We start from the raw sequence: 15403 nt of genomic DNA, 5'->3' as shown, positions 1-15403 counted from the left end.
AAAAAAACATTGTACCTAATTGGGATCTTAGTTATAGGTACCCTGCCCAGTTATACATAGATGAAGAATTTGAGAATTTGATAACCGCTGGGAATTTTGGTATGCTTTTAAAATTGTAACTAGATCAGGTAATATTTTTTCTTCCTTATTTACAACCTATTTCCTATGATCATTTTTAACATATACCTTCTTTTCTCAATAATTATACTCGTATCTCAATCGCATTGTGCTTATGAAAATACATCCTAATATTTTATACCTTTTCATCCTGGTAATCAAAAAGTTCTTGTAATTGATATCTTGTTCCTCTTGAAGAGATTAAAGTGCCTTGATAAAGTCAAAGTCATGGGCGTCATGGCTCCTGTATAAAAGGAACAAAAAATCTATAATCTAAGAAGTCAAAGTCATGAAAAGGAACATCTCAATCGCATTGTGCTTATGAAAATACATCCTAATATTTTATACCTTTTCATCCTGGTAATCAAAAAGTTCTTGTAATTGATATCCTGTTCCTCTTGAAGAGATTAAAGTGCCTTGATAAAGTCAAAGTCATGGGCGTCATGGCTCCCGTAGGTATAAAAGGAACAAAAATTCTATAATCTAAGAAGTCAAAGTCATGAAAAGGAATTGAATCGATCGACGTCGACTGATACCGTACACTGCCTTGACAACATAGATTCACCTCGTTGATCGGCGGTGTCGACTATGAGTGGACAAAGCTTTACTTCTCAACTTACCTCAATGAATCCACAACTCTATTCTGGTCACTGGGCAGTTCTAAGAACTTGAGTAGGAACCTCGACTTTTCTCTGACTGTCTCTTCATCCATGTTGAACATCATCCCATAGTAGAGGAACAACTCCGAGATAGTCAACTCCTTGTGAAGAGCAACATTCTGCAAGAAATGATAATAGGGGACTCTTCAATGGATGGAAATTACCAAGAGTTGAACTCTTGGTAATTTACAACTCTTAGAGTTCATTCCTGAAAGGTGTTCATTTTGCCGTTCCATTGCGTTCGCCATTCCATCGACAACGACAATATTGGAAACTTACACCTAGATGAATGTATGGAGGAAATCGTAGCAAAATCCTACATTTGTAGCTTTTAACAAGGTAGGTAAAAAGAGGATTTTGGCCTCAGGCGATAATAATACCAAGGGCATTATCTACTACTTAACCTTTAGCAATTTGGATGTTGTTGTTGAATTTTCAAATGAGGATAAAATATTTTCTCCGGCTGTGATTTGAAGCCGCAAGTGCCCCGTTATTAGACGACCGTTTAACTACCGACAAAAAGTGCTATACTACTAGTATACAGTTGGATCATTTCCATACAACCCAATAGTTAAAATGGACCTTCACAATGTTACCGAGTCTTCAATCAAGTATTTTGGCTCTTTGCTCTTTCCCGGATCCCCATGTTCTCAACTTAGGACAAATTTGCACAGGTGAAAATATCAACTTACCTGTGGCATGTGGCCTATCTCGGAGATCTTCCTGTACTTGAGAACAACACGGCCTGCATTGAGTGAGCCTCTACCCAGCAAACAGTGCAACAGGGTGGTCTTACCACAGCCACTTGGACCAAGGAGTGAATATCTAGTGGGGAATAACAGAAGAAGCACAAAATAATTCGTTTGAAAAGATGAAGATGACTCACAAAAGTGTGAAAAGTGAGTACATATTCCCACTCATAAAGACATTTTTAATTCCAGTAACCGCGCGAATGACACACTTTCAACGTGTGGTAAGAAAGCGCCTAAAAGGAAAAAGGGGGAGAAAAAGAAATGAGAGCCTTTTTCGGCCTTCGTTGCTGTACATATACTGTGAATTCAACTACCTTTAACTGATTCAAGTACAATCAATTCCGATTTTAACCTAAATTCGATGGCAAAATCGTACCTACTTCATACATTTGTAGAAGCTTAACCCATCCTTTAGGGCTGTTTGCCCAGAGCCTTTTTCGGCCTTCGTTGCTGTACATATACTGTGACTTCACCTACCTTTAACTGATTCAAGTACAATCAATTCCGATTTTAACGTAAAGTCGATGGCAAAATCGTACTTCGTACATTTGTAGAAGCTTAACCCATCCTTTAGGGCTGTTTGCTCCTTCAGCTAAGCCTCTGAAAGGGCTTTTTTGTGTATGGAGTTAAGCTAAAAAAAAATCGTACTTACATTTTGTTTTCCGGCACACTCAGGTTGAGTCCTTTGAGAACGTAGTGCTCGTTATCGTATGTTTTGTAGGCAGACCTCACCGCCACCGCCAACGACAAGTGGTCGGAAAATGCTATGCCGGACATTGTGCCGAATAAGCCGCCAAGCCGTAACCCTGAACACGAGGGCTTTCCGGAAATCTGAGAACACCGAGAAGAGGTGTAATTTTTACATACATAGGTAATTGATATTCAATTATTTATCTAGGTGGGGTGCTACAAGTACATCAGGTAGGTACCTATAAAATATGATGAGCCCAGCGTAAGACTATGGTTTTCCAAATCACGTCTGGATTTTTCCTATCCTGCCCTCCTCTCTTCGATTTCGAGACGATAAGTTCTCCTTTGTTACAGTTCCTTCTACAGCTGTGTCAACACATAGTCGATCGATGGTCGTCCGACGAGGTGAATCTATAAGGATGCGACACAAAACTTTTGGTTAAGACTGGTGCAACGCTTGGCGGCATTTTACCGCTTTTTGGCGGTTTTCGGTGTAATTTAACAATATCTTGGGAACGGTATAAGCTAAAGACTTGAAATTTGGTATGCAGTTCACAAAAATTTAACAATACCTCGGGAACGGTATAAGCTAAAGACTTGAAATTTGGTATGTAGTTCACAAATGTGACAAGGATGCGACACAAAACGTTTGCTTGAGATGGTTGCTGCGCTTGGCGGTATTTTTACCACTTTTTGGCGGTTTTCAGCTATATCGACTAAACGGTTAGAGATATTGTAAATGTTACAACAGAACACCCTAATAAGCACCATTCAATAGGATAAGGAAAGTCGTGTGATGTTCACACCAGATTTTTTTTTTTTCTTTTGTAGGTACATGAAAAGAGAAAAAAGGACAAAATACCAGTGAAAGACCTTTGTCCAAATCAGATAAAGTACGAAAGAAGTCAATATATAGAAAAAATAAAAACGTCGAAGAAGAAAGAAATTGATTTTTTTTTCTTTTCGCTCTCCTGAAAAAGTTGAAAAAATCATTTACGCCCCTTTCTCATTCCATGGTCGATATAGGTAGATATAGGTACGTACTTGCATAGAAATCTTGATCAATTCTATGTATGTTTTTAGGATGTGTTTGACGGAAAATAAAAATAATCTTTAATGAAAATCTTTGGTTTTACATGGTTTATAAAACTCTCTCTCTCTCTCTCTCTCTCTCTCTCTCTTATTTTGAATGCACCAACTCCGAGTCCTAAACGCACGTAAAATATCAATTAAATATTCTAATTATATATCTATTTAAATTGTTCAATTTCCCACAAACAAGAATGTTAATTTAAGCCTAGATTGGCGTTTTCCTCGGGAAATTCAATGGGTAATTTGTTTATTAATGGGGCATCTCCATCTCGTGACGTTATCAGTTAATAATAAAATCTTCAGAATCGCAGGAGTACATTGTAATTGGGAGCTATCTATAGGTTTCAAACTTTGGAACTTTGGATTTAGGCTCTAGGGACCTCAAAACGTGTTTTGGCACTAAAATCTGACCATCGAAATTTTGACCCGATTACATTACTTTCCTTCCTATAGGATAAGGAAAGTAAAAAGAAGGGAAAAAAGGTTACCTAATTAATACGCAGTGTTGCATCTGTAACGTTAATAATTTTATTTGATAATCATATAGGTACTACTACTTGTTTTACCTATAACAGTACCTACCTACACAAAAATCACACAGTCTTGAACTCAAAGAAATTGTAAACAAGAGGACGTGAGTGTAAACTCTTTCATTGTTTACAATGCTATAGACGTTGTTTACATTTGAATTATACATTGACTAGAACAGCGATTTCCAACTAGTGGCCCGCCAGACCATTTTTGTGGCCTGCGAAGCTTTTAGGATGGGCCCCTTGGGCTTGGGCTTGATTTTTGCTCTTTTACTATGGGGTGGACTCCGAAAATGGAGCATCCGCCCCCCATCCCCTCAAGAAAATCCTGGATACGGGCCTGCTCCCCTGTGTATGTGGCCCGTGAAGTACCTGCCAATGTATCATTGAACATCATCCCATAGTAGAGGAACAACTCCGAGATAGTCAACTCCTTGTGAAGAGCAACATTCTGCAAGAAATGATAATAGGGGACGCTTAATTGGATGGTAACTAAATGGGGTCCATCCTTAAATTGGGTGACACTTTAAAGAAGATTTTGATCCCAGTCGACGGGAATGCTTAGGTCATTATCTTCTACATAACCGTTAGTGATTATTAATTGAATTCTCAAATCAGAAAGATTGACACACACATTCCGCCTGCACTGGATCACTGAAGTGTCTTTTTGGGCGCAGCTCATGCTGTTAGCGATTGGCTCTTTCGGCTTCCTTCAACTGAGGACAAAGTTGAAGAGGTTCAAATCTAAAAGCATGCTTCAGCTGTTGATAAGGCCAAGTATGAACTCAAATGAAGAACTTCGTTAGATAAGCACCTAAAATTCTATTCCTAAAATCTGCTAATGTGGAAATCACATTCATGGCATGATGTGGAAATCACATATTGTATGAGGTCTTTCTTTGGAGTTCATCAGAAATTTACGTCAGAAAAAAGTAGGCAGGTACCTTTAAACTTTAAAATTCTAACTATAAACTTACCTTTCGCATAGCATCGGATCTAGACCTACTGTCGGCTCATCCAATATTAGTAACTTGGGATCATGAAATATCGACAGGGCAAACGATACCCGCCTTTGTTGTCCTCCACTGAAACAAAAAGATCAAACACTGTTCAGTCACGACTAAAATCAAAAAGTTGAAATGATTTTTCAAGGTGGGGAGCGTTCTAGTGCCTAAAAACACAACTCTGGTCTAAACTTCCGACTTTGGTTCAAGTGAAATATGTAGCTCATTCCTAAACGGAATTCAGAAACGTAGTTGACTGTCCAATAAAGACTATTAGCTTTTTTGGACAGTCATTCCCAAGCTGTGTTCCCTCATAGTCGACGCCTTCGATTGACAAACGTTAAATGATTCGCTCTGTGAAAAATTGGTTTAGATCAACAGTAGGTACCTACTGGAAAGGTCATCTGAATGTGCTGTATTCGCGAATCATCGACAGACCATTAGAAGATTGAAGAGAAGTCGTAAGTAGTCTCGTAAGTCATTCTCGTGAAGTCGTAAGTCATATGGGAGGTCATTTATTAACAGCCTTTAACCTATATTAGGCCGTTCGAGTCATTATGACAACACAAAGGAGGTAAGTAAAAAGTAATTTGTCAGCCTAGTTAGCTTGGTTGGTAGCGCGTTTGCCTTGTAAGTACTAGGCCGCGGGTTTCAAACGTTAAATGATTCGCTCTGTGAAAAATTGGTTTAGATCAACAGTAGGTACCTACTGGAAAGGTCATCTGAATGTGCTGTATTCGTCATCGACAGACCATTAGAAGATTGAAGAGAAGTCGTAAGTAGTCTCGTAAGTCATTCTCGTGAAGTCGTAAGTCATATGGGAGGTCATTTATTAACAGCCTTTTAACTATATTAGGACGTTCGAGTCATTATGACAACACAAAGAAGGTAAGTAAAAAGTAATTTGTCAGCCTAGTTAGCTTGGTTGGTAGCGCGTCTGCCTTGTAAGTACTAGGCCGCGGGTTCGATTCCCACCCGGGGCGGATGGTTCGTTCTCGGAATGGCTGGTTTTGATTCCCACCCGGGGCGGATTTTATCCTGAAGGGATAAGGTTCGTTCTCGGAACGGCTGGCTTTCTCCTATCCTGTCTTCCTTCTATCTTCCCTTTCCGGACGAGAAGACCTTAGTAATTACAGTTCCCTCTAGCTTTAGAAAGTCTAGAAAAAAAGGAAAAAATGTTACCTAATTAATACGCAGTGTTGCATCTGTAACGATGATAATTTGATAATCATGTGCATCTGTTTCATAATCTGATGTGCGACTTTAATGACACCAAACTCAAGCCGGACCATGTAGTTGGGCGTGCATCTTGACAGGCAAAAAAGGAAAAAATGTTACCTAATTAATACGCAGTGTTGCATCTGTAACGATGATAATTTGATAATCATGAAAAACGTGTTTTGGCACTAAAATCTGACCATCGAAATTTTGACCCGATTACATTACTTTCCTTCCTATAGGATAAGGAAAGTAAAAAGAAGGGAAAAAAGGTTACCTAATTAATACGCAGTGTTGCATCTGTAACGTTAATAATTTTATTTGATAATCATATAGGTACTACTACTTGTTTTACCTATAACAGTACCTACCTACACAAAAATCACACAGTCTTGAACTCAAAGAAATTGTAAACAAGAGGACGTGAGTGTAAACTCTTTCATTGTTTACAATGCTATAGACGTTGTTTACATTTGAATTATACATGGGTCGTGAGAGATCGGAGCGCTTCGGTCGCCATCGTGAGGGGGAGGAAGAGACTGAGCGTGCGGAGAATGATGTGAATCCCTTCGGTGGGCCAGAGGAGTCCTGGGGAAACGAGGGGTGATATTAGGCTTGCCACTCATTATCAGGTATCAAGGAGACCTGACAGACGGACCTGATTAGATCCACCTGTCCGGTCTACCTTATAGTGTGTACTCATCAGGTGTACCTGTCATGTCTACCTGATAGTGTGTGCTCATCAGGTATCAGGTAGGTAGACCTGATAGGCGGACCTGATCAGGTGTACCTGTCAGGTCTACCTGATAGTGAGTGGCTGGCCTTAGTAATATTAGCCTGGACAAGATTGGAAATATGTGGCAATCTTGGACTGAAGCAGCCCCGTAGAAATGAGAGATGGCCAATCCAGCTCAAAACTGGTTCAAAGAATTTGAACTAAAGAAATCCTCAAATCATTTGACCGATTCATCTTAGGCAACCTTTCCAGTCTGATAAATAATCCATGTTAGAAAACGTCGAAGATTTCATGAAGATTCAAAGAAGCTCTCGAAAATCCTTTGACTAAAAAAAGACTAAACCTCACTGACAAATTTTAGATCTGTTTGTGAATTTCTCTATTAAAACCTATGTACGAATAGAGGGGTCGTGAGAGATCGGAGCGCTTCGGTCGCCATCGTGAGGGGGAGGAAGAGACTGAGCGTGCGGAGAATGATGTGAATCCCTTCGGTTGGCCAGAGGAGTCCTGGGGAAACGAGGCAAAATATTATGTCAGCCACTCATTATCAGGTAGACCTGGCAGGTACACCTCATGAGATCCGCCTCTCAGGTCTACCTGATAGTGTATGTACTCATCAGGTATCAGTTATGTAGCCCTGACAGGCGGACCTGATTAGGTGTACCTGACCTTAGTAATATTAGCCTGGACAAGATTGGAAACATGTGGCAATCTTGGCTCTATTTATTGGACTCTCCTTCAGTCCCGTAGAAATGAGAGATTGGCAATATGGCAATGCGGTTCAAAACTGGTTCAAAGTGCACACTCCGAAATGAAAAGAAAACTACAAAGCTATACGCAAACACACAGAACGTTGCGAGAAAATCTCGTAAAAAATAAAGAAAAAATAAAACAATAATACTCGTATAAAAAAAAATCTCCAAGTGTTTACTAGCGGAAGAACCTGGACTATCGAGGTTTTTGCTGCGTCCGTCTTCAATGTTCAAAACTCGTGCACACTCCGAAATGAAAAGAAAACTACAAAGCTATACGCAAACACACAGAACGTTGCGAAAATCTCGTAAAAAAATAACAAAAAATAAATAAAACAGTGATTTAAAAAAAATCCCCAAGTGTTTACCACCGGAAGAACCTGGACTATCGAGGTTTTTGCCACAAAAAATCACTTGGCATTTCACGCGAAAAAAAATTGGCGAAAAAAAGTAATGAAGAAAGTGGCAGACACGATTATCACAAGATCACCTCTGGGAAGTTGGCACAAAGTCCGCAGGTCTGTCTATGACTAGTCGTGTCTTCGTAGGTTAAAAACTGCTGATTATGAGATTATGTTGTACGTTGCAGACTAGGGGAGGGGGCTGGTAATGACCATGGGGTATCGAGTAACACCTTGCTCTTTCTAGACTAGGTATAATGGGTCTAAGTTGATGATTTGGGACTGAGATGCGGTCTGAAGTTCGGGGTTGCTACTGGGCATAGGACACATCATTCATACATCTGGTTGGTAATCTCTTTTTTTTAGGGGTGACGGTCATTTTACCTTCCATTCGGTGACAAGCTACCCTCCTACTCACAACCTTAGGCCAGCCACTTATAATCTCTATTTGATAGTCAGTTCCACCTGATAGTGTATGTGTTCATCAGGTATCAGGTAGACCTGACATCCGGACCTTTTCAGCCGTACCTGTCAGGTCTACCTGATGGTGTGTGTCCTCATCAGGTGGTATTCAAGTACTCAAATGCCTGACGTCAGAACACATAACAAACCAAATAATGCCTATCACTAGCGTTAAATCGTTAAGTATAAGAGGTAAGTACATTTTTATAGTAAGTTATTTACAGAGGTTAAGGGTAAGTATAAAGTATATTAACTAAGTAGTTGCATCTCACACTCTGACAACCGAAGTCCGAAGTCATTAAACCAGATGAGAACTTAGTGCCTACTTTGGTTCACAAGTTTACTTTATCACTTTCTGAGAGTGTTTATCTATTCTTAAACATAATAAACCTTGAAATCTCTACGTACAACAACACTGCTAGTGTTTTCCTGTCTAACGTGGAATTCGATATGAAAAGCCGAACACTTCCATACAACAAAATAGAGGACAACTCGAACTTTTATAGTAAGTTATTTACAGAGGTTAAGGGTAAGTATAAAGTATATTAACTAAGTAGTTGCATCTCACACTCTGACAACCGAAGTCATTAAACCAGATGAGAACTTAGTGCCTACTTTGGTTCACAAGTTTACTTTATCACTTTCTGAGAGTGTTTATCTATTCTTAAAACATAATAAACCTTGAAATCTCTACGTATAACAACACTGCTAGTGTTTTCCTGTCTAACGTGGAATTCGATATGAAAAGCCGAACACTTCCATACAACAAAATAGAGGACAACTCGACTAGTCACCTATAAACCATACCTAGGTACTAGGATATGACGGATAATAGACAAATCAGTGGTTTATAAACAAGGTAGCACTATTTTATATTGAGTAATACGATATGTCATAATAACAATGGATCCAACAATCCAACTTATTGTGTTGACAAGGAAAAAAATGTGGCATTTGACTACAATTCAATGAGCGAATTCAAAGGTCGTGGTCGATTCTCTGAAAGATTTTGGTCGCTGAAATACTGAGACTCATCTCCCAGAAATTATATCACAACAAAACAATAATCTTTGGTTTAGGCTGCGAGTCCAGGGCCGTATTTAGGGAGGCGGGCTCCATTTTTCTCCTTTACCATTGGCCAGACTCCAAAAATTTGGGGCATCCCCCAGGCCCATGAGTGTTTTTACTCTCGCCCTCCCCCTCGACAAAATCCTGGATACGGCCCTGGTTCCAGAGTCCAACCTATTTTCAACTTTCAGCCGTATCTACTTTGTACTCCAAAGGTCTTTTTTCGTCCGGAGCACAATGAAGGAGAGGACACAGAAGACGGCAATCCAGGCAATGGTCGAGGCGAACCCGCTGAACACGACGGGATGACTGATGGTCCAACCTCGGGTCGTGAGAGATCGGAGCGCTTCGGTCGCCATCGTGAGGGGGAGGAAGAGACTGAGCGTGCGGAGAATGATGTGAATCCCTTCAGTGGGCCAGAGGAGTCCTGAGGAAACGAGGCAAAATATTAGGTCAGCCACTCATTATCAGGTAGACCTGGCAGGTACACCTCATGAGATCCGCCTCTCAGGTCTACCTGATAGTGTATGTACTCATCAGGTATCAGTTATGTAGCCCTGACAGGCGGACCTGATCAGGTGTACCTGACCTTAGTAATATTAGCCTGGACAAGATTGGAAACATGTGGCAATCTTGGCTCAATTTATTGGACTCTCCTTCAGTCCCGTAGAAATGAGAGATGGGCAATATGGCAATGCGGTTCAAAACTGGTTCAAAGAATTCGCACTAAAGGAAAACCTCAAATCATTTGACCGACTAATCTTAAGCATCTTTTGCAGTCTGATAAATAATCCATGTTAGAAAACGTCGAAGATTTCATGAAGATTCAAAGAAGCTCTCGAAAATCCTTTGACTAAAAATGACTAAACCTCACTGACAAATTTTAGATCTGTTTGTGAATTTCTCTCTTAAAACCTATGTACGAGTAGAATAATCCATGTTAGAAAACGTCGAAGATTTCATGAAGATTCAAAGAAGCTCTCGAAAATCCTTTGACTAAAAATGACTAAACCTCACTGCCAAATTTTAGATGTTTGTGAATTTCTCTATTAAAACCTATGTACGAATAGAAACAAGCAAGTAGGTAAGTACTAAACTACTGAAGGATGTACATTAGTGCTAGTATTGTTCTACTACTCACCGCATAGGAATTTGAGAAGGAAATTACTGCCAATTCCGAAGTACGCTGCCTCTGTTTGACTCTTGCTCAGCAATGCTATCAGGAAACCTGAACAAGAGGAAAATACCCACAATAAAAATCACATCGTCAAATCATGTCATTTACTTGAGAAGGAAATCACCGAATGTCAAAGCTCTTATAGATCAGTTGTCAAAGTTTTTATACAATTCCGAAGTACGCTGCCTCTGTTTGACTCTTGCTCAGCAATGCTATCAGGAAACCTGAACAAGAGGAAAATACCCACAATAAAAAATCACATCGTCAAATCATGTCATTTACTTGAGAAGGAAATCACCGAATGTCAAAGCTCTTATAGATCAGTTGTCAAAGCTTTTATGGTCGAGTAAAACATTCGGTAATCTTAATCGGTTTTCCGTAAAGTTTTGAAAATATCCCTAGATTGATTGAATTTCAAAGTACATACAGAAGTATTTTTGCTTTAAACTTTTATGTCTTTACGCGCTTGAGATGGTCAGTATGTAGGTACATATAATACAAATATTTATATTGTGCACATGGTCGATCTATTACATTGATGACAAAGCCTTGAGTCCACTTTACCATAAACTTGAGACCAGATAATTTAGCCTTAACCGTTCCTGAACTTAGGATCTGGTTCTGAGAATGAAGAAGTATTAGGTAACGATTACGCTCGCGCACTCGTAACATACAGGTTGGAAAACTCTGCGCTAATCATCACGACCATCTTTACGCTTTTGTAAACCAGTATTGAAATCGGGAAATGGCAAGAACCTCGAGGAAGAAAACTAGTTTCTACATCACGAGACATTACCGACACATGTGACGTCTGTGCAAAGAGACAACATGAGGGTTTACATAACGAGGCAAAGTTCCAATATAATGTAGACAGAGTGGACGGGTCAGACGAAGAGCATCACGAGACATTACCGACACATGTGACGTCTGTGCAAAGAGACAACATGAGGGTTTACATAACGAGGCAAAGTTCCAATATAATGTGGACAGAGTGGACGGATCAGACGAAGAAATTGTCTGAAATGTGCACAAAGGTCAGGGAAATACAATTAATTGGACTGCTAACGTAGTGTTGAGGAGTCCCTTTTTATCAGCAGTTTCAACAGAGTCTCGTTTATTGGGTATATGTATCTTGTCATGTCAACATGAATCTGCAGACCTGACCATTATGTAGGTAGTTTAGTTTGGAATCTAGCTTTTCAATGGTGAAGAGAATCTTAATTAACATTCCTAACCTTGGCCAAACCTACATAGCATAGGTAGGTCGGTGTTGACTGAAACCTTGACAACACAGATTCACTTCGTCGGTCGATGACGTCGATTATGTGTGGACCCAGGATTACTTCTCAACTTACCTCAATGAATCCACTACCCTCTGCTGGTCGCTGGGCAGTTCTAAGAACTTGAGTAGGAACCTCGACTTTTCTCTGACGGAGCGGTTTGTTTTTCTACCCCCTTCTTTGCCTGCTGTATGAGGCTCATTTCATCAGTTTGGATCTGTTTCCTCGTGCGAGTAACGGGAACTCGATAAAGAGCAATTTGAAAATTTAGAACCTCTCTAAAAAGTAGATTATTTAAAGAGCAAACCTCTATAAAGAGCAAAATATTGCCGGTCCCTTGGATTGCTCTTTATCCAGGTTCGACTGTACCTATAAATATTACGAGATTAGGTGCCTAGTAGTTTTGTTTAAAAAGAAGGAAAAACAACAATAATAATAATGTGAGGAGGGGCTCATTGGGTCTCGCATTGCATAATTAGAATTAGGTATTACCCTACAAAAAAAATCTACCTATTTACCTAGGTTCAAATCTCAACTTACCTGTGGCATGTGGCCTATCTCGGAGATCTTCCTGTACTTGAGAACAACACGGCCTGCATTGAGTGAGCCGCGACCCAGCAAACAGTGCAACAGGGTGGTCTTACCACAACCACTTGGACCAAGGAGTGAATATCTAGTGGGGAAAAACAGAAGAAGCACAAAATATTATTTACCTAATTAACTGAGCGGTGAGCGGTAACTTCTTTTAATTATGCTGTGATGGTCACTTGTATAGTGATGCCTACTAACTAGGTGGGTGATTATGTTTATGCACGACACAAAAAAAATAATGCATTTACAAAATTTACATATTATTTACAAGTTACCTATCTACCAACACCCAACACTACGCAACGTACCTATTCATAAGTATTGCTACCAGGAAAGTATTTTGCTCTGAATCAATCAGTATTAAGGTGCGTCCACACAAAGTCGATCGATGTCGACTGAACCGTCCACACTGCTTCGATAACATAGATTCACCTCGTCGATCGACGCAACGGCCAGTCGAATACGTGTGAACCTGTGAACACACCTTTAAGTAGGTAGTTGGTAGCTATAGACTTCACTTAGTAAATACTTGTACCTTACCTGAAATTGGATAGCAAAAAATACTGATGCTTTGGGGCCAGTCTCAGAACAAGGATACCCCAGAGAACAGATAGATGGTTTTACTCGAATGTACTTATAAGTGTTCCTGTCATCTCCCAAAAAAAATATAAAAAAAAAAGTGGTGAAGGTTTATATTAAAAAAAAAAAAAAAAAAAAAAAAAAAAAAAAAAAAAAACTTCTATCATAGCAACTTCTAATCTTATAATTTAGGTAGGTGTACTCAGGTATAAAATTGGATATTCAAATTTTATTGCCATTTCGGCCCTCACATTACATTATGATTTATGATCACTATAAGTATTCATTATGATCACTATGGACCTATATCTCCATAACCGTAAATATTAGGCAATACCGTAGATTCGTGCATAATTATTTTGTCTTTTCGTCTAGAGTAGATAAGTGGTACCTAGAGACTGTAGGTAATGATTGCCCTCTAGGTTGAATTACCTCAGAGGTTAGATGTATTCTTGAACTGTATTGGGTTAGGACCGAGATAAGGTCTTACTGGTTACTAAATAGGTAATTAGGTTTAAACTTTAAAATAGTATTTTGGTAACCTACATAGCATAGGTAGGAAAGTAGGTACATTGAAAAATGAATGGTAGTAGCAAGAGCGTCATATTTATGTAAGAATCATTAGCTGTTAGCTGGATAGCTGGACTAATTACATGAATCCTGTTTTTTGCTCGCCAATAGTGCCTATCAGATATGGTCCTGATAAGCATGCCTATAACACAGCTCACAGCTGTTTGATCATTGAACACAATTGTAATTTGGTTAGCTGGATAGCTGGACTAATTACATGAATCCTGTTTTTTGCTCGCCAATAGTGCCTATCAGATATGGTCCTGATAAGCATGCCTACAACACAGCTCACAGCTGTTTGATCATTGAACACAAATGTAATTTGATACCCGACTTCGGACCTAGATATGATGCGGTATTCAATGTCGCTCAAATATAGGCGGGACGGTTCGGAAAAACCTTTGTGACGTTTACGAGTCACACGGTTGTAATTTGATACCCGACTTCGGACCTAGATATGATGCGGAATTCAATGTCGCTCAAATATAGGCGGGACGGTTCGGACAAACCTTTGTGACGTTTACGAGTCACACGGTCTCAGATTATATACCATGGCCAAGGATTTTTTTTTTTTCAATACACATCTACACACTCAGAAGTTCCAGGGAACTATCTGAGGCAATAACTGATGGTGTGACCTGCAGTGTTCAAACAGCCATCCATCATGGATTGAAACGAAAGGAAATTTAGATCAGGCAAAAACCCTCGTCTCAAATAATGGGTTTCGTATAGTAATACACATCTACACACTCAGAAGTTCCAGGGAACTATCTGAGGCAATAACTGATGGTGTGACCTGCAGTGTTCAAACAGCCATCCATGGATTGAAACGAAAGGAAATTTAGATCAGGCAAACACCCTCGTCTCAAATAATGGGTTTCGTATAGCACTATAGCAGAACATAAAAACAAGAAAGAAGAATGTTCCATCAGCAGATGTTGTTCACACGATGTTTTATCTAATTAACATATCGCATACTTATTGTTCACTAGATCGATTGAAAATCCCAAGACCCCACTCAGGAAGGTTGTTTGTTTGAATGACAGTGGAGATCGAAAACAAGTCACATTTGAGTGCCAAATTGGCAATAAAACACATACCAGAACACAAAGAACATAGGAACTTACTCCGTGATGCTTGAACTTGAGACAGGATGCAGGATTATAACGAGGCCTAAGAATAAAACATAGGTCCGTAACTCTGTATTCTCATAAGTAAGCATATCATACTTGTTGAATATCATAGAAAGAAACATCTAAAAACGCGCGATTTGAAAAATTGGTTCCATTTACTCCACCTCCAGTAGTGAACATGGAATGATTTTTTTAAAAAAAAAAAAAAAAAAAAAAAAAAAAAAAAAACACACACACATTACGGAATAACAAAAAGTCCAAAGGCCTACCTGGAAATAGGTATCCTAAAACGCTGGGGTGAATTCCTTTCCTTCAGCGAGCCACAGGAATTGTATCGAAATCCGCGAACTTGTCCCGAAATAATCCACTGACATAACGCGTCCGTCTACATGGAATGGTTTGTCGTCTGATGACAGAATTGCAAGAAATGCTTACATAAAGTTAGTGATAGTGTCTTTGATATGCTAAAGGGCACCATTTACGTATGCAAAATGAGGAAAATGATCCTATAGTTAATTCCTGATAATGTGATAATTTACAACATATGCAAGCAATCTTAGAGTTTATCTTTCCCTTGTTCTTTTTCAATATC

At 39.4% G+C, this 15403-nt stretch overlaps 2 protein-coding genes across 2 annotated transcripts in view; both read right to left on the bottom strand.

Moving 5' to 3' along the window:
* Positions 1–15201, bottom strand: part of LOC103504867 (ABC transporter G family member 20-like) — a 26360-nt gene extending 11159 nt beyond the window's left edge. Inside the window, exons 1-4 of the mRNA XM_026820308.1 lie at positions 15081–15201; positions 2181–2359; positions 1469–1601; positions 738–895 (exon numbers count right to left, since the gene is read on the bottom strand). Coding sequence (XP_026676109.1) covers positions 738–895; positions 1469–1601; positions 2181–2305 — 416 coding nt within the window. The 5' untranslated portion in view covers positions 2306–2359; positions 15081–15201. The remainder of the gene's footprint in view (positions 1–737; positions 896–1468; positions 1602–2180; positions 2360–15080) is intronic.
* Positions 9254–15403, bottom strand: part of LOC103504866 (ABC transporter G family member 20) — a 33830-nt gene continuing 27680 nt past the window's right edge. The window contains exons 13-14 of the mRNA XM_026820306.1: positions 10623–10709; positions 9254–9908 (exon numbers count right to left, since the gene is read on the bottom strand). Coding sequence (XP_026676107.1) covers positions 9679–9908; positions 10623–10709 — 317 coding nt within the window. The 3' untranslated portion in view covers positions 9254–9678. The remainder of the gene's footprint in view (positions 9909–10622; positions 10710–15403) is intronic.

The sequence above is a fragment of the Diaphorina citri genome, unplaced genomic scaffold, assembly GCF_000475195.1.
Source record: "Diaphorina citri unplaced genomic scaffold, Diaci psyllid genome assembly version 1.1 scaffold136, whole genome shotgun sequence".
NCBI classification, from domain to species: domain Eukaryota; kingdom Metazoa; phylum Arthropoda; class Insecta; order Hemiptera; family Psyllidae; genus Diaphorina; species Diaphorina citri.
The sequence above is the reverse complement of the archived record's forward strand: the minus strand, read 5'-3'. Positions and strand labels throughout refer to the sequence as shown.